At 38.6% G+C, this 27,057-nt stretch overlaps 1 protein-coding gene across 2 annotated transcripts in view; it reads right to left on the bottom strand.

The window, feature by feature from the left end:
• FRMD3 (FERM domain containing 3) overlaps positions 1-27,057 on the bottom strand; it is a 149,023-nt gene that overhangs the window by 77,999 nt on the left and 43,967 nt on the right. For both annotated transcript variants that reach the window (XM_074932256.1, XM_074932257.1), the window contains exon 2: positions 4,886-4,990. In XM_074932256.1, coding sequence (XP_074788357.1) covers positions 4,886-4,990 — 105 coding nt within the window. The remainder of the gene's footprint in view (positions 1-4,885; positions 4,991-27,057) is intronic.

Below are 27,057 nucleotides of genomic sequence, written 5' to 3'. Positions count from 1 at the left end.
CAGCTTATCTCTGTGAAACCTTACAGGAGCTTAATGTTTCAGATGTATACTCCCAGCCAAAGTTGACCAAAACTGGCTTAAAAAGTTACTACAGTTGAGAGTCAAGGAGAAATGCAATGTGATCCCATATAAGTAGTTTTCTCAGAAATCCAGGCAAAAACCTCAACAGTTACTATATGAACACTAGGAACTCATTTGTTCCCACTGTAGTACTATTAGACATAAAATGGCATACTGCAATTTTCTGCATACTTTTTGCACAATCCTAGCTTTTCTGAAGCTACCCTAAGGCACAGTTTCGCCAAAGGAACATCCAGATGTGAGGCTAGAAGATAAAACAGATATGGTGTAGAACCTAGAGTCTTTAACTGCTAGCTGAATTTGAGGTCATTGGCATTGTTACTCTCCTGTATACACAAAGATATTTAAAAAGCTACCATGCTGTCTGCTGTTAAGATTGTCTTCCAGAGTTTCTTTTTCAGTCTGGAATAGAAAATGAAAAACTATAGAAAATTTTGCAAAGTTTAAGTGTGCCTGAAATATCCTCACACGTTTACTTATGCAGAAGGAAAGGATCATTATAAAAGGGTGGCTGTGAGGAGGAAGGAGTATACATTACAACTTACTTGAAAAATATCCTGTAAAAACAACATCTATTTCCCACCACAGTTTTTCCACATTTCAAAATTTTGTTACAACCTAAGATAATTAGCACAATTATCTACATTTTTCACAGTCAGAAGTTCTGTATCTTCTAAACACAAATACTAAAACATTTCATTTGAAACATCTGAAATACTGAAACAGTTCATTTTTTAAATTCTCAAACTCAGTCAAGTGTTTCAACACTCCTAAGTCAAAATGCTATATTTTGGTAGCATACTCTGAAAGAAGACATTTAGGATGAATTAAAGCTGGTATTTTTGCCTGCTTGAGCTCCCTCAATAGATTACAAAACAAAGGACTGCAAATTAGCTTTTGGAGCAACGCCACAACCTTCACACAAAAATTTACATATAAATAAAAGGAAGGCAAGCATCACTGGTAGACTAAATGCCAGCAGGAGTAATTCTGCATAACATTTTTTTATATATATATATATATATATATATGTATGTACACTATATAATAATATATTATTACATCATATAGTTTAACTATTCAGAGATCCAAGAATAATTCACTAAAAGCCAGAATTAAACACGATTTTGGCAGTTTCATTTGGAACCACAGATATAGCCCTTTCTGTGTAAAGACAGACTATGCACAGTGGAATATAAAAACTATAACAGAGACTTTCATCACCTCCAAGAAAATGGGCAAAGCAACATGAATTGTATGCTACCCGCAAAATCAGTAATAACTCTCCTGAAAAAAAATTTATGCTTTCTTGTTTCAGCTTTTATTACATAATCTTTGAAGGAAACTTCAGAAAATGGTGCCTAGTCTCTATCTCTGTCAATGCTCAATATAAACCGCTTCCACAAAATTATAGAGATACCCCTTTAAATTCTTTTCAAATCTCATTTAAAATGTTGCCCCACTGCCTCCATTATGGCTATTCCAGTTGCTGCAGCTCTCATTGGCTTAATTAAGAAACCACCTCTCTAGATTCAAGTTTCTTTTTCTTTCTACTTTACGCTCTGATGCATGTATAACCATATCCTCTTATCCTTTGTTTTGCTGCACTACGTGGATTATGCCCTTTTTAATATTGTCTCAAAAACAAGTTCTCCGTTCTCTTTATCCTTCCAATGCTCCCTCTCCTGTTTCAGTTACATTGATCTTTCTTAAATGCAGACATCTAGATCAGAATAGCTGATGTCTCATTAAGGTGTAATGACATTAATACTTTCCTGAAAATACAGTCCTAAGAAGGGACTAACAAAATGTTGTCTTTTATCATTGCCACATCATGCTGGTGGCTTATTGCCAAAACCAGACCAGGTAATATTTGTTTCATTCACAGTCCCACATCTCTTTATTTGCCTGTGGGGCAGTGAAGTACATGTCATACACATTGTTGAACTCGTTTAGGATGAATTATCACTTCCCTTCAAGGCAATTGTTCTCAAGTCAAACCACCGGATTTAACTTCAGAAAGAAGCTGTTGGTGAATTGCACCTATAGATCTTTACTGAGCTACTGGTTTGTAATACATCTAACCAACCCATAAGAACTGTATGAAATGTCTTTCCCTTTTTCCTTGGTGGAACCTACAAGAGTTCCACAGAGCTTTGTAAATCTCTTATAGAGACCTGTAAATACTCTTTCCTGCAAGGTGGCTATGATGATGGGACATTCCTCCTGTGACTCCACTACATCTTATACTTGCTACAGCTTATGTCTATAACCACATATGTAAACAACTACTCCTCTGTAATCTCAGGGGGTTTGTTAGCATGAATTTCAGGCAGCTAAATTCACAACTGTTAAAACACAAAACTGTGGGAAGAGCCATCACCCACCTCATCATTTCAAACTCATTATTTCCTCTACTTCTCTACCAAGTCATCTACTGAAGTTTATCTAACTACAATGTCAGCTATTCTAGTCATGAAGTCCCATGCTTGTTATACTACTAGGAGGTCGTTGGTTAGTATGCTTCTTTAAGATCAGACAGTTTCATAGTCTTCCTGCACCTGACTGGGAGGTATTCATGCATCTGTATCTGATACAGAGGTAAAACTCGGGTAAGTGAACCTCAACAACATCAGAGATTCTAAAGAGCCAGATAACATAAAAACATTATTTCTTTATTGTAACATTTATCTGCAGTTTAGGCCTTAGAATAGGGTTTGTCACAGAGGAAATACCCACTCTGAGGGAAAGCATGTTATATATAAAGTGCATATATCCTTAGAAGTGCAATCTTAAAAAAAAAAAAAAAAAGAAAAAAACCAACAGAACAGGACAAAGGGACAACAGAAGATACTACATGTAAAAATAGCTTATGTTGATGAATTGTAATAAACCTAAGAGAAAAATGTACGTTGCTTTCAACTCATCATCCAGAGCATTTAAGTCTGTATAAAGAAATGTGCCTTATAATTCATGTCTTAATTCATGAGAGTTTAAAATCATGAACTAGTACCCAATTAGATAAATGATCCATATGCTTATACATGTGAAAGGAATTATAAATCAGCATTTAAAAATATATGTATAGAAAATGGAAGCTTGGGAAGTTTGCTTAACAAAATTCACCTGAAGAGTGTGCTGGTTGATATAAGCCATCTTACTAAACAGGACAGCCACAGTATTCTTAGTTGTTGAATAAATGGAGATATAAAATAAAAGGTAAATGGAGAGCTAAGATTTTTCAGGTAAGAACATACATATTTTCTCAGATTGTCTTTTACTACTAACCAAGAAAAAAATTAAGCTTCAGAATAAACAATAATCTTCCCTAAAACTAATACAGAATGAGCTATGCTACAAGATGTGGAAACAACTGTATAGCCAATGAGAATAAGATACTGCAGTGAATTTGTCCTTATAGTCAACAGCTCTTTGAAACATGGGAACCACATAAAGTATGATTAACAGGCATCCCAGTGGAGTGGGTTTTTAAAGTTTTTTCTGAAGCATCATTTTTTTAAAGTATTCTGCCAAAAAAAAAAAAAAAAAAAAATTCTTACTAAAAAAACCCTTCTGGATTGCTGTTAAGTAAAATAACTTTTCTGTAGCAATTTTTGAGTAACTGTCAGAGAAAGGCCCAAAAAACCTAAGTATTTATTAAGTCCTAATAACAGTCTAATCCAGCACTCCACTTACTTCTTCCTATCAATTCCAACCAGGTGAACACCTCTACAATTTTAATGATTGGGAAGAATTAAGTACACTGGTCAGAATAATAGAATAAAAGGAGGATGCAATGCAAATAACCTGCTGCAGCTTTGCAAAGCTATTGTAATTCTATTGTAATTCTATTGTAATTCTATGAGGTTGAGTAGAAGGTGTGACAGAACTAATTACGGTATAGCAAGAGATACTCAGCAAAATGTTTTTCTTCTCCTGAATCATAGCAGTTTCAAACTGGTGATCATCTCCAGAGATTAAATGCCAGTATATGACCACATGACATTTAAAGTCCTATCTAAGTCTTAAATCTTGAGACCCGCAGGACCACACAGTGAAGAAGCAGTTCTGAATTTCACCATCTGAGGACTTCTGCTTCCTCTACAGACCATCATTTCCTACTCTCAAACCGTAACAATCATCTGAAACCAGATGGGGAGTAGAAGCCGCAAATCACCTACAGAATACAACCCACAGGACCACCTTCCACCTAGGAGAGATGACTAATCATTGTCCACACAAAAGCCTAGAGCACAGGCCTGTAAATTTGATTGTACAATTGTAGAGATGCTCACAGGGAAAACTAACCTGAAGAATCCTCCACAACCTGACAAATTATATGTCTTTTGTGTATTACAGATACCTAAATCCATGTGCCCTGTGAAAAGTGGAATAGAATGGCTGTTTGTGTGGAATAGCTGCTTTTAGCAGTTAAACTCAATAGGATTCCTGCCTACATCTCCCAGAAAGCATACACTACAGAAAAACAGAAATCCCAAATTCCAGCACACTGCCAGAGCCTAAAGCTACCTTGTGCTACCTCTGAGCCATGCCTATAGATCTTACCTAGCTTCAGTGCCCAGAAAAACTACACAAATCAGAATATATCAACTTACTTGCAACTAAATACTTGAGAGGAAAATTAATTTTATAATATCACTTTAGAACCTCTATGGATAACACCCAGAGCATAAACCCACAGAGATACCTAACTTTGCATTGTAAGTTGCCTGCTTATTAGAAAAAATAAAAATCCAATTTAGCCTTACTTAAAAGCAAATGTAGTCAGAGTTCATATACATACCCTCTGCTTCTCAGGGTCAACGTATCGAATGCCAAAATAGTCTTTTTCCAGCAAGCTGTAAGAGTTGCAGATGTGTTCTATGAGAAACTGACCTTTGGTTTCCCTCTGTAAAAAGAGAAAGAATTGATACATTATTCAGAGTATTCTGAACTTGATGTCTATAAATATTAAAAAAATCTAATTAAAGTGTTAAGGAAAATGGCACATGAAATTTGTTGTTATTCAGATGAGGACAAGGCTTTGAGCATTCATCTCCTCTAAAGCATGCAGGAGATTAGTGATCAATATACTCCCTGTACATTCACAATTGATTCGTTAAGAAAATATCACTACTCCTGCCTCAGGAAAACTCAAGCTACTCTAATAGATGCACATATAAAACATTACTATATTAGCAGTAACCATAGAGATACCCATTTACCTATGGAATCTCCAAACAGTGTGTGGTTTTTTGTATCCCCCAATTTTGAAAGCAGTTATAGCAGTGAGTACCTTACTGGATCTTTACACAATGCCCATGGCAAGAGAGACCTGATCCTTAAGTCCCAGACAGCACTATAGTACAAGGAAGAAATGCCCAAATGACTGAAAGAGATGTTTTCATCTTTGCATTGTCACTGGATAACTTACTGTATACATGATGTTTAGTTAAAAATCTCATTCTTTATCTAGGCTTTTTTCAATCCCAATACTGTTTCATTTCTCCTTAATCTACTGCCTGAGCACCTATATGAATTTTCACATTTCTTGTGACCCAGCTAATGTGATTTTTTCTCTTCTGAACTGTGATGTGTGTGAGTATTAACACTGGGCTAAAGCTGTTCTCCTAAAACAGTCCATTCTAAGCAGACAAAGGTGCTTTAATATGTCACAGTGTCAGGTCAGTGCATATCTTTCCTTCTCTCTGTCCACCCTTGTCCTTCACTGAGTTGCCTCTGCAGTGGACCAGTTAGTGACTTTGCAAGACTCTACTTTTTGCTGACATGAATAACTTGAACTTAGCTCTTTGCCTACAAAATGAAACTACACAGAAGGTACAGTCACACTATATAAAAAAATTTTTTAATTGTTCCTCCAAATGACTCCCTGAAAACTTTAATGCTATGCCTTATCCAACCTTTCTTTAAGAAGCTAACAGGCAATTTAAACCATAAACACCATAGCTAGGCAAAAAAGAACATACAGATCCTGCATTTCTCAAGGTACTTCACAAAACTGGACATTGTTATCATCTGCGTTTCACACAGGAGCAGCTGAGGCAAAAACAGTGCCGTTACCTGTCCAGGGTCATACTCTAAAGGGCAGAAACAGCAATGTGGCCTTGGGACCACCACTGTGCAGTGAGACCTACTGCTTCCCACAAAAAAAAGAGACATGCTGCAAAACTGGAGTGTTAGAAAAGAATACAATTTGTGAAATAATGTTCTATTTTCTTATCTTTACAATTAATAAGGAATTCTGACATTGATACAGTTGCTTGTCCTTCCGCTCCTATCACTGAACAAAAAGATCAGCTGAATAAAAAGCAGCCTCTGTTAAGGCACCAGCAGAGAGCTGCACAGCCCTTCCAGTGTGACGGAGCTCCTGTAGTCATCCTCTTCCCTGTCACATGGACCTTCTCTCCTCACAAATTCACTTCCAGCCACAATGGAATTTCCAGTTTCTCTACAAATTTATTTTTCCTAGACATGGTGTACCTGCTTCTCTTCCTACTGTGTAAGCTAACTACTTCCACAACTTTCTTCTTCCACCTTGTATCTCCTAAGCATTTACCCCTCACCATGTGTCCTTTATTCTTCCACATGCTGCTGCTTGCCTGGAGGACATCACTGCCTTGTCTGCACCGTGGTATTTCTGTACTTTGTTTTCCTATTTTTAAACAGCCAGTGTCAAAGAATGTTAACCTAATTTCTTCGTTTTCTGTACATGCTCACTCAACCTCATGCTTTGCACCCTGCACTTCTATCTTTTTCCCTGTAACATAACTGTAACGGTTTTCCTTCTGTAATTGTTTCTTTTCAGCCTCGGGACATACAAAACAAGACTTGTTTGCTGTACCTAGTTACAAGTATGAGCGTGCTAGTGACATCACAGAGAAAACTTTCCTCAGAAGGCAAAGCTGGTATCAAAGATTGGAAAGTATGAAAAGAAAACTGCCATTCTCCCTGTGACTGACAAAAAAAAAAAGGTCTACGCTTACACAGTCATATCTCAGTGAAGTATTTTCCAGCTTAAAATCTAGAAGTGTCTGCAAACTTTTGTAACTATGTCATAAGCAAGAACATCAAAATATTAAGACAAAATTTTACAGTGACATTTCAATACAAAGGCAGTGGGAAAAAATTTGAACACAGATATGAAATATAAGTTGCACACAGTTTTAAGATTAATCTACAATGAACTAAATAGAACTGACAAATAACAGCTATTAGGTGACTCAAGTACAGTCAAACCTTAAAATACATTTTACTGACAACAGTGTACAAAAGAGATTGAATTTTTAAAATACTGGAGATGAGGAAACCAAACTAGTCATATCTTCATCTGACATTAGAGACTGTTACTGGAAGAACAGCCAGCAAATCTACTAATCTACTAAATGTCTGTAGGTTCACGTTCTAATCCATTCATTTAAAAAGCACTTTGCTTCACCCACTTAAATAATCATGAAAGTTTTTTGCGTTATTGAGGAATCTGATAAAGGACTAAGGCACATACGGTGTTTCTCAACCCAGTAACAATGCTCCCTTTCTAAAATGAACTGATGCCCTAGTTTTCCTGCTTGAAAGATAGACGATGGAAATGAACCAAACAAAAAAGTGCAATGGAACAAAAGCTTCCAGCTGAATTCATGCTCTAGGAATCCTTAAGCCCTCCACAGATAAATAAAAGGAACTAGTTAATAACCTCACTCTTGGTTAGTACACACTTCAGTTAATAGTGCTACTCAGACAGGCTTCAAGTTCCACGTGATTCATTACCAGATATTGGAAATTATTCAAGACGTATAAAAATGGCTAAATAAGCACATAAATAATGTAATGCGTGTTCTCAATACTGTTGTAAATGTTCTGTTATTGCACTTCTTAAATACCTGAAATTTGAAAAAATTCAGATCATAACTGATACAGAGGGGAAAATACTTGATGTAGCACAGAGCACCTGAAGTCTGAATTCATAATAGATAGTGTTGCAAGAAGGGTAGGCAATGGTTAATTTTTTTTCCTGCAAACAGCATCCATAAACATCTACATGTCTCTAACAATGCTCTGAATTCTCCTGAGCCTTAGAATCCGACGATCTTTCTCGTCTCCTGTGTTCTTTGATACACTTATTACATATTATAGTACAAAAGAATATATTAAATCCAAAGTTTATCCTCATTTCTGACAGAATATGGATAAATTAAATTAGGAACTGCCAGTCATCCACAACAGAGCACAGGAATGGATTTGGGTCACAGACTAATGAATATAAAACATTGCCTGAAATTTCAGACAGTTGTCATACAGCTTTCCAATTAAAAAAAAACAACAACAAACAAACAAAAAACCCCAACCAAAACCAAACCACAAAACCTGCTACACCAATAAGTACTTGGCAGCAATTCATAAAAATATTTTTATACCACATTTCAGCATGTTGACAGAACATGAAAAAATTACATCATAAAAAAGGCCATTATTTAAAACACTACTGAAAAATGTCAACAAAAAACCACAAGAATCTGAGAGCAAAAATCAAGTCAGATTTTTAAAAGCCTCACAGCTGAAATCTTTGATAATTATACTAGAGTTTACCCAGAAGCCATCAACTATTCTCAAGAAGAGAAGACCAACCCAGGCAGAAACAGGAATCACAAAAGTGTGCAAGTAAGAGAACCAAAGGCCTTAGACCACAATCAATACACTGTTTTCAATGAAAGAATACCACATTAAACAAGCCACTTTTTTCTAAGTCCATGAACTCAAATACAACATCTGGCTATCTCAACTGAGATATATTTCAGATTTTTGTAACCCATACTCTATGAAGAGTGTTTTTTAAAATGGCCTTAAACAAAGTCCTATAATGTAGCCATTCAACACACTCACACAAAAATATGCTTTTGGAGATTCCTGTAAATAATTTGAAGACCACCTCTTTCTTCGCTTATATAAATTGGCACAGACAAGATGGGTATGTTCTTCCTAAGGCTACATTTGAGTATCTGATCTTAATACTACTAAAACCCCACAGCAAACCCCAACATACATACAAGGGATATAATTCCATGTAAATGACAAAAACCCTGAACATAGAAGGTGAGCTTGCAAAAATAACTGTTAAACTCTGCTTTTTAAGCTGGATCAAAATTTTTCTCTTCTACTGAAACAAGTATGTATCAAATTAAACTAGCAGCTGTTGCAAAAGTATTAAGCCAAACAAGGGACATTCTCCACTCCAATAAAACATGAAGACATGATCCTGCAGAGTCCTCCATTAATGGACTCATAGGACAACTAGAGCTTCTTCCTTAGCTCTAGGAACCAAGTAAGACACTGCAGAGATGCTCCATTTTCACTACCAGGCACTACTATTACGGCTTCCATTTCTGCAATTGCAAATTTACAACTGATTAAAACAATTTATTGGTAACTCCTCTGTTACACAGAAACTAATCCAAACAAAGATTTGTATGGGTCTTGAGCAGTTTAAATCTAATCCCAATATCATGTTTGCTTTCGGGATTTCTTTTTTTATTCCTAGTTTCTCTGTGCAAGTTAAAAAGCAAGGTAGAGTGTATTTTGTTCTGCTAATTTAAGCCTTCTCTGATGACATGAGACCACAAAACATTTGTGGCTGTTTCACAGTTCTGAAACTGAGAGGAAAGCCATTTACAGCAGTTTAAAATCTTGCATTCAGCGAAATGTCTCCCCTATTTGCATCTGCTTTGCTGTGGAGTTCTGTGTCTATTTATCTGAATGTCGTCACAAGGAAGAGCAAGAGTCAAAAGCAGATTAAACACAATGCTTCTGCTCTGTTATCTAACCACTGAAGTCCTGCCAGCTGTGCTTATCTCCGTCAGGAAGCCACTAACATTACTAAGCAGCAGTGCAGGGTCATAAACACAGTGTGTATTTGCGCCAGGGAGTTCAATCCTCATCCCACGAGTGTCTTTACTCCTGCGAACAGTTCCCAACAGTGACCCTCTGTGTAAAGCTGCTCACATACTTAAGTCCTTACTTAAGTGTAAATCCACTCAAAAAAGAAAAGTAAATTAAAACCACAATTAAACCAGTATTTCTGCTTAAATAAATGGAAAGTCCAGGCTCTCAGACAAGGCAAGAATAACGTCTGATTTTGTATGCTTGTTTTCTTTAGTGTGTAATGCATGTTGAAGTTATATGGATGTAAAAAAATTAAATACATGAATTCAAGAATAATCATAATACCACACAGAATGAAATTTAACCAGGTCGGAAGAACAGACAAAATGAAGAAATTCCTCCAAGGCAAAAATGTAATTCAAAAAGCAGCCTTAACCATTGAAAACTGGAATAGTATAGTTCTGTTGACATACTTTACAAAAACTATTAAAAGCAACAGAGATTTACAGAGCTAACTGCCTCCTCGACTGTCACCTCTTACAGTTCTGGCTTCTTTTCAGACATCTTCCTCCAGTGATGAGATCATACTTCTCCTAGGCTTTTCATGAGAGAAATATCTTGAATCCCAACAGGCACACATCTTCCATTTCACTGACAATTATTTTATAGTTCAGTATCAGGGTCTGTTCTTATACCCTAAAGTGTGGCTGTAAAAGGACGTCTGGGAGCAATTCTCTGTCCATGTCAGTTTTGGGACAGCTGTCATCACATTTGCATTGTTTTCTAGTGGCACAGCAAAATAGTTCACTATACATCACCACTGGACTGGGGCATGTGCTATGGGAACAGGACTGATCTAATATCAACCCCATGGATTTGAATAGGGACAAGGGCTGAAGGCACAGAGAAGTAAGGCAACCCGGCATGCCTGAATTTCACTATCTTCTACATCAATTTTTAAGCCATGCCCAAATAGCAACATCAAGAACAAAATCCTCATTCTGCAGCAATCAAAGTGGAATGGGCTTAGCTCCAAGCAGACAACACTGGGCCAGCCCTAAACCTGACAACCTCCAACACCCTGGGCAAATTTCTTACAGCTCTTTGGATTTATGGATTCACTGAGATTACAAATGACAGTAACTATTCACAAGACAGATACCGAGACAACTTCTTTGTCTTTTTCGCTTCATCTTTGGAAACAGAAATTGGAATATCTTTTTTGCAGATATTTCAGAAGAACTGGACATTGCATAAGGCCTTCAAAATACAAAGAACAATTAATATTTCCTTCCTGCTCATAATCAGCACCCTCTGGTATTTTAAGCTACTTGAAAATACACTGGAAGCCTATTATATAGCATTTAACTGGAAATTTTCTCAATTGTAAGAACGGCCAGATGTTATTTACTTTTTTGTTGTTGTTAAAATTTCAAAATATAAAAAGACAACAAGCTTTTGCTGATAAAATCCCAACTTGCAACTGGCAGATTTAATTTTATAAGCAAAGAATTTATGACAGAATTTTCTTTTCTTTACAGTGAGGAATTCATTGTATATCTACAAACATGAAACAAAGGGGAAGAAATCAAGGCTAATAATTTTTAGCGAGAAACACAAAAAAATGACATTGCAATAAAGGAGTTGACACTAACTTAACTACAAGAGTCCTTTTCCATAAATTATTTTGTATCAATTACATCTTGCAAATTATATACTTCATTCTGTACAGTCAATCACCTAACCGTAGTTTGTATCAACATTTTCTAACTCTAGAATGTAGGAGAGGATGGATTTTTTTAATGTGTCTCTAAATACATTCTGTTATGTATAAATTCACTTATTTCACTACACAATGTTATAAAATTAGCTTTTGTAAAAAGGTTTTATCTACATATGTCCAGATGTTTCTAAGCAACTCCATCACTCACCCAATCCAGCAGAAATAATTTGTTTACTAACCTGGAATGGGTCTTGAAGAACATCATTTTTATAAAGATACCAATCTTTAAACTCAAATTTCTGAGCCTTTAATTGTAAGTTGAGCCCCAAGTGCTATATGTTAATTAACAAAACTACATTCAAAAAAATCCCTAAACAAATAAAAAACAAACACACAAACCAATCTCTTCCTACTGCTTCATTTGGGCCAACAAATATTATTTTGCAACAGATGGTCAGTTTTCTCCATACAATAGCATATTTTTGCCCTCTCTTGAATTAGAGGTTATTGTAGGATGATAGTGGTCAAATAATAAATGAAGGGGAAAAAGAAACAGCTACAGCATAGAAAAATTACACAATGCTAGTCCCATGCAATGGAAACTATCATAAATACAAAATCATATGGAAAATGAAAATTGTATTCTACTACACAGTAGAACCTGGACAGCAGGAGTGAACACAGGTAACAGCCTTCACACAATCAGCTCTCAACCTCGGTGTTATTCTGCAAGTAAATTCCTCTGACCCATGAGTAAATTACAAATGACAAAAAAAGTATTTATACTTCACATACTGCAGTTCTCAAAAGTCACCACCAGACAGCCTGGCAGGCACTGAAGAAACCACAAATGTAATATTCATTTACAGGGCTCATCATCCTTTTTTGTCCCTCTGCATATGGGCAACACTTGGCCATTTAGGTTTTACATCGCTAAAGTGACAGCCTCACAGAAGGCTTCCAGCATTAACCACTCACTTCTGGTAACAGCTTCCATTAGCACAGCATTTGTGATGCTATCTGAGGCACTATTGATTTCTTAAAAGGAACTGAGTGCTTCTGTCAATAAATCTGTCATTTTATTCAATATCCAGCATTGTTCAGCAAAGCTAACTCTGATTTCTCTCTTGCATCCTCAACATTAAAACTGACTTGGAAGATACAGCTAGGACACACCATCATACCACATCTAGCAAAGCAGATGAGAGATTTCAAGAATGAGTTCTCAGCCCCCACCTACAAAGCAACCTAAAAAGCCAAATCAGGATTTTGACAAAACCACTTAATGTCCCCCAGTACAGGTGATGGTCAGAAACCCTTCCTTGGCCCTGTGCAATATCAAAAATGAGGCCTCCCCCATATTCTGCTCCAAGTACAGTTCTTTAACTATATGTTTTGTATCAGACACACAGCAGCAAGCCCTTTTTATACAAAAAGTGTTCTAAAAAAAGAAAAACAACAAAAAAAAAATACTTCTAGCCAAACGAGATGCTTCCCTGAGGACAGGCAGAAGAGAGAATTGGTATGGTGTGACACAGCTTAGTTAAGCTGCTCCCAGGAAAAAAAAACAACTGGTGAGGGACAAGAATGCTCCTTGCAGCTACATTTCAGGGCTCAGCTGAATGTACTGAACACCAACCATGGTGAGGGTCATGCAACACAGCCACACTGTCATTTCCACACCAGGTAGGAAAGTATGACTATAGCAGAGAAGGACAAGTTGGAACAAGCAATGACCAGAGCATGGGAGCTGCTGTTACAATAGGGCAGTTGGTGCCCCTGTAAGCACTAGTAATGGCACCTCAGCTGTTCTCCCTCACCCCACCAGTTTGGGGTAATCCCACATTTTCTTCTCTCATAGGAAAATACACCATGAATGATTGCAAGCATGGCATGGGGTGTGCATGCACTGTGTGGGAGGGAGGAAGAAGGAAAAGAAAGATCATGGAACATAATCCCTAGAGGGAAAGATTTCCTAACTGCTGAATTAAGGCCCATTTGAAAGGCTATTAGAGCGATGTCGGAGGCTAAGAGCTTACATAAAAAAAACAGAATATATGACTAGATACGGTAATTTGACCCATCATTATGTGGACTACTCCAGTATCACAAACCCAGCTGTGTAGGTCTGACAGTATCAACTCTGAAGCACACTGAATCTCCACAAGTGCTGCAAATTACAGATAAGGACTCCTCACACACAAGACTCCCAAACACCCTGATGAAGTCAACAGTTCCCAGTGATTCAGCTAAAAGTGTAAGTAATTCACTAACCTGATGTGATAAGTGCCTAGATAAAAAATTTTGATTAACTGAGGAATCCTCACCACTCCATGCCCTTGAACTGTCCAATAGTCATACTATATAATCATATCATTAATGCCTCAGAGGACACTTGTCATAACACCTTCTGAGGATATCCAAAAAGGTTTGTATGCATTGGAAGAGGGTGAGAATGCACAAAAAGCTCTCCCACCTTTTACTAATTTAGAATCCATCAACACACTTTTTCTTTCAAATACTTGAAATATTTGAAAATATATTTGAAATTTGAAATATTTGAAATATTTCAAATTCTTTGCTCACCTGCCCAAAGTAACTCACTCCTTTCTGAAAGGACTAGTTTAGTCTTTATTAATATCACATTATGCTTTCGCACATTCCGCTTGTGTTTTGACTGCAGAAATTTTCTAACTTGAAGGATCGTGTTGGGTCATTTCCCACTCAACAAAGTGTTTTATTTCTTTACTCTCTTTGGGCAAACTAAAAGAATAATTTTACTATGAAAAACTATTTCCAAACTGCTCAACTAGACACACATGCATAAATATATCTTCCTGTCAGAAATAATCACACAGCAAAAAATTTCTCATCAGTATTTTCCCTCCTTGTAATACTCCTAGCTGTTAGATCCTTATTGTGAAGAAGAACAAACAAGATTAAATTTGTAAGATTAGACATCACAGAATGATTTACACTGGAAAAGACCTTTAAGATCATCAAGTCAAATCATTAACCTAACACTTGACAAGTCCACTATTAAACCATGTCCCTAAGCATATCTACCAGGGCTAGTGACTCAACCACTTCCCTGGGCAGCCTGTTCCAGTGCTTGGTAACCTTTTCAAGTGAAGAAATTCTCCAAACCTTCCCCGGTGCAACTTGAGACAATTTCCTCTTGTCCTATTACTTGTTACTTGAGAGATCAACACCCACCTTGCTATCAACCTCCTTTCAGGTGGTTGTAGAGAGTGATAAGGTATCCCCCCTCAGCCTCCTTTTCTCCAGGCTAAACAACCCCAGTCCCCTCAGACGCTCCTCATAAAACTTGTGCTCTAGAACTTTCCCAGCTTCATCACCATTCTCTGGACGTTCTCTGCACTCCAGCACCTCAATGTCTTTCTTGTAGTGAGGGGCCCAAACATGAACACAGTATTTAAGGTGCAGCCTCACCAGGGCCAAGTACAGGGGTAAGATCACTTCCCTGTCCCTGATGACCACTGATACAGTTGGATATTAGTATCTGATACAAGCCAGGACACTATTAGCCTTCTTGGTCACCTGCTGGCCCAGATTCAGCCGTATCAACACCACCAGGTCCTTTCCTGCTGAGCAGCTTTCCAGCCACTCTTTCCCAAGCCTGTAGTGTTGCATGGGGTTGTTGTGACTCAAGTGCAGTACCCAGCACTCAGCCTCAGCCCATGGCTCCAGCCTGTCCAGGTCTCTCTGCAGAGCCTCTCTACCCCCAAGCAGGTCAACACCCCTGCCCAACTTGGTGTCATCTGTAAACGTACTGAGAGTGCACAGGAGCCCCTCATCCAGATCATTCATAAAGATATTAAACAGAACTGTCCACAATACTGAATCCTGGGGAACACCACTCGCGACCAGCCACCAACTGGATTTAACTCCGTTCACCACAACTCTTTGGGCCCGGCCATCCAGACAGTTTTTTACACAGCAAAGCGTGCGCCCATCCAAGCCATGAGCAGCCAGTTTCACCAGGAGAACGATGTGGGAAATGATGTCAAAGACTTTACTTACATCTTTACTCCAGGTAAACAAGATCCACAGCTTTTCCCTCATTCACTATGTGGGTCACCTTATCATAAAAGGAATTGATGCTAGTCAAGCAGGACCTGCCTTTCATAAACCCATACTGGCTGGGCCTGATCACCTGGTTGTCCTGTACATGCCATGTGATGGCACTCAAGACAATCTGCTCCAAGACCTTCTCCAGCACCGAGGTCAAACGGAAAGGCTTTTAGTTCCCTGGATCCTCCTTCTGGCCCTTCTTATAGATGGGCATCACATTTGCGAACCTCCAGTCAACTGGGACCTCCCCAGTTTGCAAATCTTCAGAAAAGCAAATTTATGGTAGATCGAAAACACTAGAGAAAGAAGTCCTCCAGAAGCATTCCTTAGACAAGGTGCCTACAACAATGCATCCCAATGGTATTTAATAAAAGCCAGTTATTGGCATCAGAGGAGAAACTCATTCTCTGTGTCATACAATCTTCTGTCTCTATGACAAAAAAAGTTCCTAGTTTGCAAAATTTTTGTAGTGGGGGGAGATGGATTGATTTTTTTTCTCTCTTTCTTTCTGGAGGTCATTCGGTCCTTGAAAGCCACAGGAACTGCCTCATTAGCACTACCTAAAATAAGATTTCCATTTGATAGCACAGTCAGAACTCCCCTTGCATTCGTAATCATCACCTCACAAAATTACAACTATGTTAAGTATTTTTTTAAACTATTTTAAGAACAATTAAATATAATCCAGATTTGAAACAAAAATTCTTTCTGAATTTCTTATAAGAATCACCACAAAAGACACAACACATTTTATTAAATAATGGCTAGCAAAACTCCAGAGGGTTCTACAGGCTTGTTCCATTAGCCATAGCTACAAAAAATAATATAATAAAGCAATACATTTTACATGTCCCATAACCAATGAATTGTTCTTACTTTTCTCCCTTACTTGGTCAGATTAATCTTTATCTTTCTGTCCCATGCCCAGACTGCCTGTTCCCACACACTCAGCAGAGTGCAAAGACAAACTGACCTAGCTTTTTACAGTTTCAGTAATTGGTCTGTTTCCTACATCTCTGAGTCACAGAACATATTGACACACTATTAAAATGCATACTTTTTGACTAAGTTGGGAACTCATCACACTTGATTCTTCTCAGCAGTAGTTATTCTTTTATCTCTTTCAAGATCCACACCACTAAAATAAATCCTAGGACATTGCAATCATTTCTTACATGTAGTAGCTGGAAAGTAAAGCCCTGAATTACACACCAAATGACAACTCACTTTTCCCAGTGCAAACCCTGACCTCACAGAAACACTATATATGTCTATTCAGGGCACAGTTTGCTGTCTTTGGTATTTATCACATTTTAGCTCTCTGCTGAAACTGAAGAAAAAAGAAAAAGACTTCTGAATGTATGTTTAAACACTGGGAGTTGTCTGACATGTTCCATAATAGCTGGCATTTAAGAAAAGCATTGTAAAGTCACTCAGTTTATTGCATATGATACTATCCTGCACTCAGGTCAGTTTCCCTCAGCTACCCACATTGCCTATTGCAACTGAACACAAAACTCATTAAAACAAGAAAAGACCAGAGGAAGATATTGAACACGATCTCATGTATTCATTTTACTATGTGTAGTGTCAGATAAGAAAGCTATACATTAAGAAGAACATTCTGTACACAATTAAGAAGTGCATAGTTCCCCCACGCAAGTCTCTTGAGACAAGTCAAACATGAATTTTTTTTTTTTAAATGTGAAATGTTTACACGTATTTAAGCACCAAAGCAAATTCTTGGAAATAAAGTCCTCTACTCACAGTACTCACACAGGTGATTAAGGTGGCTGGGAGACCTGTCAAATATTATAACATTCAATAAAATTCCTAACTATATTGTACAGCTAGTTCCTAGGTTACCAGTTGCATCAGAAATTTATCTGTTTACACTCCTGTCTCATTTAGATTAAAAGTAGAACCACAGTAAATGTCAGGACAAAACCTGGGAAACTTGACGAAAGTGTGAACAGATCTGAATATTATCTCAAGATAAAAAGTTAAGTAAGTTTCTTTTTCTCCCTTCTGAATGTTGAAAGTTCTGTGCTGAACCTCTTGTCACTTGGAAGCAGACTGAGGCCACATTTTCCCTTCTCTTCACTCAGGTCATCTATGGCTGCTACAGACTTATATGAAAAAAATTAAATCTTAAAAAGTCTCCTAAGAAAGCACGAGAGCCAGCGCAAGGCTGACATGCAGACTATAACAAGCAAAGCTCTGACAGCTTCATATGTGCTGCGCCAAAACTGACTGCAAAAACTTAGTACACAATTATTTTAATGATCCTCTTTTTCAAAACTGGAAAAGTAAAATATATGAGCAGATGACACCAAAGAAGAAAAGGTACCTTTGTCTTTCAGCACAAGGCAACTTATTGGATTTCTTCTTCTGCCTGATACAGCAAAGCAAAAATTTGGGGAAATAAAGCAAGAAGCAAGGCAGCATGGGAGTTGGCAAGATAGCAAGTAGACATTTCAGTGCACTTGCACCCTTCTCGTGGGATGAGGAAACCATCTCTAGACATGTGCCCTAAGTACGTGTGAGCAGGAAGCAGAAGGATGCCAGAGAAGCAAGGGAAGACTTCTCCACTGAGTGCACTTCTGTCAGTAACCCAAACCCACACATCTTCATGAGTTTTCCAAAGAGCCCTAGGGAAAGGACTGGACTCCCAAATCAACTGAGAGAGTACCAGAGTTAAGCATAACCATACCAAAGATACATTAGACCCATTAAACCAGGATGTATTCTTCTAGATATGGTGGAAGATCCCCTTTTTTTCCAAGGCATTTAAAATCTTAGTGCAGGAGTGACACACCGCTCTTGTGCTGCCCCGTCCCACCACTTGGTCTTCTCTAACCCTTCCCAGTCCTGCCCATCCTTCTCTTTGCCACAGGTGGGAAGAGCACATCAAGACACCCAACAACCAATATGCTCTGAAGCTTGGCTACCGTCTCTCAACAGAAAACAGAAATCCACAAGTAAATGAATGTCAGCTTCCGGGCTCTGAGCATTTGACTGTAAGTTTCATGGAGTTATAAGCAAGGCATGAAAGCAGGCTTACATGGTTAGCAGTGCACAGCTGTCAGAAAGCAATGAACTCCTGAAGGACACAGTTTCACAGTGGGGTTGAAAGGTATTTCAATAATTAAAAGCCAGTATTTATTTCTACATATGACTACCTATTTAAACATGACCCCACTGAGTCTCTGCAGTACATACCCATACATAGCCATCTTGGAGTTCATCAGATATTAGACTTGGAATATTCATTTAAGATCCTATAACAGCAATGACCGATAGATAAAAAATGCTGACCATCATCATGTCTTTAGATAATAAAAGGCACTTCCGTTTCTAGCTTATAATGCATCTTTGATACCTCTCACACATACACACGCCACACTTTTTAAGGTTGTGTGTCTATACACATGCATACCACTTTATATATAAAGAAATGAGATATAACAAAGATATAAGAAAAAGGACTAAAGAATTCTAAAATTAGGTAAGACCATTAGATCATTTGTCTGTATGTATAATTTGGAATATACAACTTTATCTGATTTACGTCTCATACTAGCCAGATTTATGTTTCGTCAAGCTCAATAATTGCATTTTTTCTGCAGCATGTCTTCAGCCAAGGCAGCCAATCTTGATTTAAAGCTTTAACAAAAAGGCTGAAAATCTGCAGATTCTGTTGCGGGTTTATTCTACTCCATTACAAGCTTTACAAAACAAACTTGAAAAAAATCACGGTTCACTTATATTGTCAGCATAGACCCATGGATCATCATAGTTCCCCATGAACATTGTTACTAAAATAAAAATACTAAAAAAAGAGCTATCTATCTAGAACAATCTCCTTTGATCAAACAGATGTAATGAAGGACCATGATCTATTTGACAGCATTCAAAAACTGTTATTTTAAAATATATATGTGCTGTCATATTTAATAATATCCACTTTCTCACAAATCAGAACACATCCCAAAGTTTTAAGCACAGATTTTCCCAAAAAGTTTTAACATAGTTTCATCATTATTTTATTAAGTCCCTAAAACAGCTGTGAGCAGCCAACTTGAAGCATCACACTGGGTAAAACTTTTTGCAGACCAACCAAACTACACTCTTACAATATACACACACAAGAATCTATTTCAAACTCTACCTTGTTTTTCAGCATCATCCTTTAAAATTATGTAAAATTTTACCAACAGCTTCTAGTATTCTGAATAGTTGTAAAGTTTAGATATCCTTTCTCCAAAAAGTATGAAAGGAATTTGTGCACAGACTGCACACACTCCATGGACCTCAAGAAAAACAGACACAGTTGCACTCAAGCTCTCAAAATGTAGCAATTTTCCTGCACTGGTGCCTACTGCCCTGCCCTTCAATAGCTGATGCAGAGCTAGCACCAAGAATAAGGGTCATAGATATTCCTTTTGTACTGTCACTGGAAACACCCATTTCCGATAACTTTATGACAGAATAGTGAAACAGAAGGCAGGCAGGCAGCTTGCCCTGGGATGAAATTGCACACTCCCACCCCTGAAATCACAGGGAACCCATATGTCAGCTCCAGCTATATGACAGTTGTGGTTCCCATCTTACTGCAGCACAACTTTCTAATTTTACCCTACATCAGGGGGAAAAATCTGGGTGGCTCCTCCCTCCTGGCAGAAACAAGGGAAATCCTCAGAGCCATGCACTGAATGCTTGAGATTTATTTTGTATTTGTTAAATTCCGTAAAAAAAGCTCAGCTAAGAAGGAAACAGACACAGAAAACAGATGCTGCCTATAGCAGGTGGCAATTCCCACCCACTTTAGACTTTCTGTGGCCATTTCAGACTGTGTCTTAATTAGAACATTGCCCACTTTACTTCACCCTCCCTCATCTGAATTATGCACTCTGCCAGAGAGCTTTGAAATTACCGGAAAAGTAAAACATAAAAATTCTTCTACTTGCAAAAACAGTATCAGTTAACTACACTGTGCACATGAAAAAAAAGACACTGACAAGAGTAACTTAAAAATTCACATACTTTTTTCAGTTTCTTTCTCTGATTACCAAAAGAAAAACCATGATACTCCAAAGCAAATGGCACAACAGGAGCAGGTTTCAACCTCTCAAAACAGGTAGCTGCCATCCTACCCTTCCCTACAACATCATCTGTCTCCTGTTGCAAAACACCTGGTGTTAGGTGTGATTACTAGAGAACTGATGATGACAGCTCCCATTATTGCATTAAAATTGTTGTGATATTTGATCTACTCCTGAAAGCTTCAGCTGACATAAAACTGAAGAAGAACCCGTTTGAACTTTAACAAGGAAAACATGCACCCCAAGCTAAGAAAAACTTACCCACCACCTCAAAACACCAGAAAGTTAAAAAAAAAGGAGGCAAACTACATTATGTAAATACAGTTGATTTTCCTATATGCCAATCTTGAAGCTTTGGGGGTGATTTCCATATGCTTGCTATTGGCAGTATTGGAAAAGTGTAGTAAATATGGTGTATGACACATAGCAAATGAACTAGTGTGACCAAGAGAGTATCAATAAACAATTAGCCTTCAACAGCATCCTGCCAGGACTACAAAAATTAGACCCAACTCAGCTTTTCTCCTGAACACTGAGATATTAATCTGTGTCAAGGACAAAGTTTCAGCTTTCCTAATGCAAGAGTCTTCTGCCTAGACTGTGAAAAAGCAAACATCTAAAGGTCATTTGCATTGCAGATTTCAAATTTTAAATGAAAAAATGAATACATTTATTACAGCACTATATCTGATCTAGGAAGGAGTACACCACATTTTACTGAGATGGCTTAACGCGTTCAAACAATAAAATATAAACTCCCAAAAAATTGTTTTGCTATGAATTTGTATACACTGCTTTCAACTGCAGGAGCAAGACATTACAGAAAAATATCTGCTGTCTGAATGCTACATCAAGTGTACAAATAGCCTTTATTCTGGTAATCTATGATAAACATTTGATAATCTTTTCCATTTCATAAATTTTAGTAGTACATTCAATAAAAAATTCTAGGGACAAATTGCCTAGATTTAATGAAATAAGTTTTGACTGTTTTCTGCCATACCACTTGCCTTCCTACTAATTTTTTTTTTTCATGTGCAAAAAAAGCTGTATTCCACTTCCTTATAGTTTGATGCCCATCTTGGTATAGTGAGGAACTATGGACTTCTAAAACCTTTTCTATTATGTTATTATATAGCACTGAACACCCTAAAATACAGCAAATAGAACATCTGGGGGCTTAGTTGTATTATGCAGCTTGATAATCTAATCATCCATCCATTCTATCCACTTAATGCCAGTATTTCAGTCAAGAAGACAGTCTTGCTCCACACTAGCCTGAACAATGGATCAGCCCCTCTGCAGAAGGTAGATTCTTACTAATTTTTCATCTCATTAAGGGTTGTTATGATTGTCTTCTGGCAATGCAAAAACCCCATGCGTATTATATAACCAAACTCCTCCAGAAAGAAGCTGCATTAAGGAAATTTGTCTACTTACAAGAACGTCTCATAGTTGCCTAGAACATTCATGGAAAACATCTAAGTAATATAGTTACATATTTGTTTTCATTTCAAGGGCAAATTTATTTACTCATAAAGAGAATAAAACGGCCAAGAGCAGCAGCACTGAATGCCAGATCATGTCTCCACTCAGAAACCTAACTATGGAAGTACACTAGTTCTTTCCCACATGCATCCTAAACTAAGAAAAACCCTAGCCCCACGCCGGCCCAAAGCACCACAGAGCAAATAAAAAAAGGCAAACTGAAAACTTTCTTGCCTATACTGGCTTCTCAGGGAAGATCACAGAAAATTCAAGGTCTTATTCTGACCATTAGTCACAGTCCAACATAACCATGAAAGAAATACGGACAACATTTGTATCCCGCAGCTAGTCATTTGAGTTCCAGCCCAGGACAGGCAGATGTCTCCACTGCCAGGACACTAGTATACAGGGCATGGTGGAAAGAAAGAATAACCTTCAAACATCCAGTACTTATTCACTTCAGGGTGTTCCATGCCTAAAGCACATAGCATTGAGAGTGGCAGCAGAATCAGCATCAAACAACATACTGCTAGCACCTCAGCAATGCCAGCTTCTGGGCTAGCAACACAGACTTCCAGGCTACCATCAAAACTTTTTCCTTGCTTTCAAAAACATGTGAGAATAATTTTGAAAAGTTTATTAAACCCTTCTGAGTAAATAATATAGTTCAATATAATTTCAAATTGCATTTTTAAAATACTAGTTCAAAGGCTGGCTTTAGGCGATCCCTCCTACAAAAGGCTGTATTTTTAAGTTATTTATTACACATCCTCACTCCACAAATCTTACTGGTTTTATTTTCAAAAATTCAGATCTTAATTCTGCAAGGGTCAAGTGCCCCACTAACTTCACATCTGATGCAGGCTGAATAAATTAACAGCTATGAGGGAAAAAGAAAAAGGAGCATGCACCACACAGCATTTTGCAGTCTCAGGCTAGCATCTCAGCCTACAATGCAAGCTGCTATTCACACATCACAGAAGTACCTCTTCATGCTAATCTATGCAGTTCAAACTTGTACACAACTCCTGAAGTGCAATAAAGAATTCAGGGCTTAAGTTCTCTTGTATAGGTCTCAATAAAACTCAAGGTATATGTAGCATGAGCAAGCCAGGGTCACCCTTTTTGTGCTTCCCTTTGCATTAACATGCTTACCTATTTTCTTTACCCTTGACTTGAATTTCTTCTGTTTTCAATGTGTTAATATTGTGAGATGCAGCACAGCATATCATGTAGACTTCTGAAGGTCTGAAATACGTCAATTTATCATGGTAATATTACACACGTACATCATGTGTTCTCAGGAAAAAGTATAAGGAGGGCCAGCCACCAATTTGCAGAGGGGAAGATGTGGGCCTAGATTATCCTGTCCACCTGCCTGTCATCTGTGCAGGGCAAGGAAAATCAGAAAAACCGTCATCAGTCACAAGACTCAGCAATAGCCCAGAGGCATCCACTTGAAAGAGAGTGGCCAAATGCCATAGCTTGTTACCAGCAGCTAACAGCGGCTAAGAGTGTTACAATGCCGAGTGTGAAGGTGTGACACTCACAGCACCCCAAGATATGCATAGGAACTACCAAGGATGAGACAGCTACTGACTCAAGGTTGCTGGATCCCTTTAACGTACTTGCAGCAGAAGCCTTTGAAAAGTTTCACGTATTCCCAAAGGGAAGACAGAGAAGTAGGTTTGTACCCAGTATCAATTGGTGTAGTCATGGGAAATTACATCAGAGCACTGTTCAGAGAAGGTATGAACTTGAACCAGCAGAACAAGAGGAATGACATCTTCAAGGCAAATGGATTGGGTAAATTATGCAATGAAACAAAGTTTTAGCCTTAGTTCTTTACCCTCCTTTCATGTAAACCAGACATCTGTGTATTAATTTCAGTAATTATATTTAAAGTTTTCTAGCGATGAAAAAACTAATTAATTCTGCTTTCATGTTCATTAGTTCAAAAGTAAGCTGACCAATAGTTGCATAAATCTTAAATATTTTAAAAGTAGCAGGGCCTGAAATTTTCTTTGGAATTCCCTAGGAAACTGAGCAACAAAATCGATCTCTATTTTGCACAATCCTTATGCTCTTTGATCTTTTTTCCAGTAAACGCCAGTCTTTCTCCTTTACATTTTAGCACACCTAATGCTACCAAAGACACTTCAAATGAGAAAGGACACATTCTAAAAAACTCAACCTACAGAAACTTTATATTGATTTTCTTTTTAAAAAAATTAAAAGGGAAAAAAGCTCTTTGTAGTTACCACTTTAATAAATTTAATTATTATACCACTATTTACTGAACAATTGTTGCTTAAAGCCAAAAAATAATTTAACGGAAATAGAAAATCCAGCATTTAGAATCCTCTAACGGAAAATCCAGGAGAGTCATTGTTTCCTCTGGTACACAAAGATGAAGCAAATGGTGTTTGCATGTATGATTTATTCAGTAAGCAAGGAAGTTAAATGCTTTCCCAGTTCAAAGTAACATTCTAGCAACTACTGCAGCCATGCCTCCAGCAGACTACCTCTAACAGGAATTGCCCTGTGGGTTCATGCAGTTCAGTGACTGACTTACCACCATTTCTTCCTCGGTTCTCCTCTGCATGTCACTGCACAGAGAGGTAACATGGAAACATATGCTCCACAGCTCATGGCAATTGCAGACCTTGCTCTGACCTCAAGAGCAGTTCCCCATTTCTTTCCCTGTAGACTTGGCACTTGTAAATAACTTTAAAAAACAAGCCACAAAAAAACCCCAAAAAAACTCAACAAAAATTGGATCTTGATATGAAGAAGGTGCCAGAAAAATTAAAACTAAAACAAAACACTGTCCTGGTTCAACTAGGATAGGTTAAGTTTCCCCAGCAGAGAGAGGGGGAAGGGATCTCCAGCCGGGTTATTCATACCATGCTGAAGTCAGGTCCAGGGGCAGGAAACTTTGATTTTACTTTCTCTTTGGCTTTTTGGTGGTGGGACCCCACGCGTCAGCTTTGTTCCATGACCATTTTGCAGTATTTCTCTGTATATCGTTTGTCTTGTTCTCTGTTACTGCTTTTTATTGTTGTTATCATTGCCACTGTTGTTGTTCAGATTGTTCATCACACTGTTGTATTAAATTTCTTATTATTTTAACCCGGGGTTTGTGCCTCACTGCCAGCCCGACCGGCTGCGGGTGGGGGAGGGGCAACAGCAACATGCTCTCCAGTCCCAGAAGGGCTTAAACCATCACAGCCTTAACTGGCGCACCAACATGGGGCTAAAATAAGAATAAAAAGGGACAGACCCTGACCAGAGTGTGTTAGAGCAAACTGTTGGGTGTAATTTTTCTGTTTGTATTTCTATTTGTTTGATAAGAAAACATTTGCAATGCTGGCCCACTTGCTTGCATTGTGGGGCTGCATTAATCCTTATATCCACTCTGTGTTCCCAGTGCTAGCGCTTGTTATTGGTGGAAAATGTATAAAGGGTCTTATGTTGTTATACAGGCTTGAATAGGGAACCCCAGCCACCCAGGATATTAGAGGTGATCACGAACTAGCCAGAGAGCAAAGATTCCGGGATGTCACCAGAGCAGGAGGTGACACGTGCTAAGGAGGCCCCACCATATAACGAGCTGCCGGATGAGGAGAAGCGATATGCCCTGTTCACTGATGGGTCTTGTCGCATTGTGGGAAAACATCGACGATGGAAGGCTGCTGTGTGGAGTCCCACACGACGGGTCACTGAAGCTGCTGAGGGACAGGGTGAATCCAGCCAGTTTGCAGAGGTGAAAGCCATCCAGCTTGCTTTGGATATTGCTGAGTGGGAAAAGTGGCCGAGGCTCTACCTCTACACCAACTCGTGGGCAGTGGAGAATACCCTGTGGAAATGGCTGCAGCAATGGAAGCAGAACAACTGGCAATGTAAGGGTAAAACCGTCTGGGCTGCTGAAGTATGGCAGGACATTGCAGCCCGTGTGGAAAACCTCGTTGTGAAGGTGCACCATGTGGATGCCCATGTACCCAAGAGTCGGGCCACTGATGAACATCGACACAACCAGCAGGCAGACCAAGCTGCTAAGATTAGAGTGGCTCAAGTGGACTTGGACTGGCAGCGCAAAGGTGAACTGTTCATAGCCCGGTGGGCCCATGAGACCTCGGGCCACCAAGGTAGAGATGCAACATACAGGTGGGCTCGAGATCGAGGGGTGGACCTCACCCTTGACACCACTGCAGAGATCATCCATGGATGTGAGACGTGTGCTGCAATCAAACATGCCAAGCGGGTGAAGCCCCAGCGAAATGGAGAGCAAACACTGAAATAGAGATATGGAGAGGCCTGGCAGATTGACTACATCACACTGCCACAGACCCGCCACAGGAAGCGCCACGTGCTCACAATGGTGGAAGTAACCACTAGACAGCTGGAAGCTTACCCAGCGCCCCACACCACTGCCCGGAACACCATCCTGGGCCTTGAAACCCAAGTCCTGTGGCGACACGGCACCCCAGAGAGAATTGAGTCAGACAACGGGACCCACTTCCGAAACAACCTCATAAACGCCTGGGCAGAAGAACACGGCATCGAGTGGGTCTACCATATCCCCTACCACGCACCAGCCTCTGGGAAGATCGAGCGCTACAATGGACTGTTAAAAGCCACATTGAAAGCACTGGGAGGTGGGACCTTCAA

Source organism: Athene noctua, chromosome Z, assembly GCF_965140245.1.
Source record: "Athene noctua chromosome Z, bAthNoc1.hap1.1, whole genome shotgun sequence".
In the NCBI taxonomy this organism is placed as follows: Eukaryota; Metazoa; Chordata; class Aves; order Strigiformes; family Strigidae; genus Athene; species Athene noctua.
Note: the sequence above shows the minus strand (reverse complement) of the source record. Positions and strands in the feature narration are given on the sequence as shown.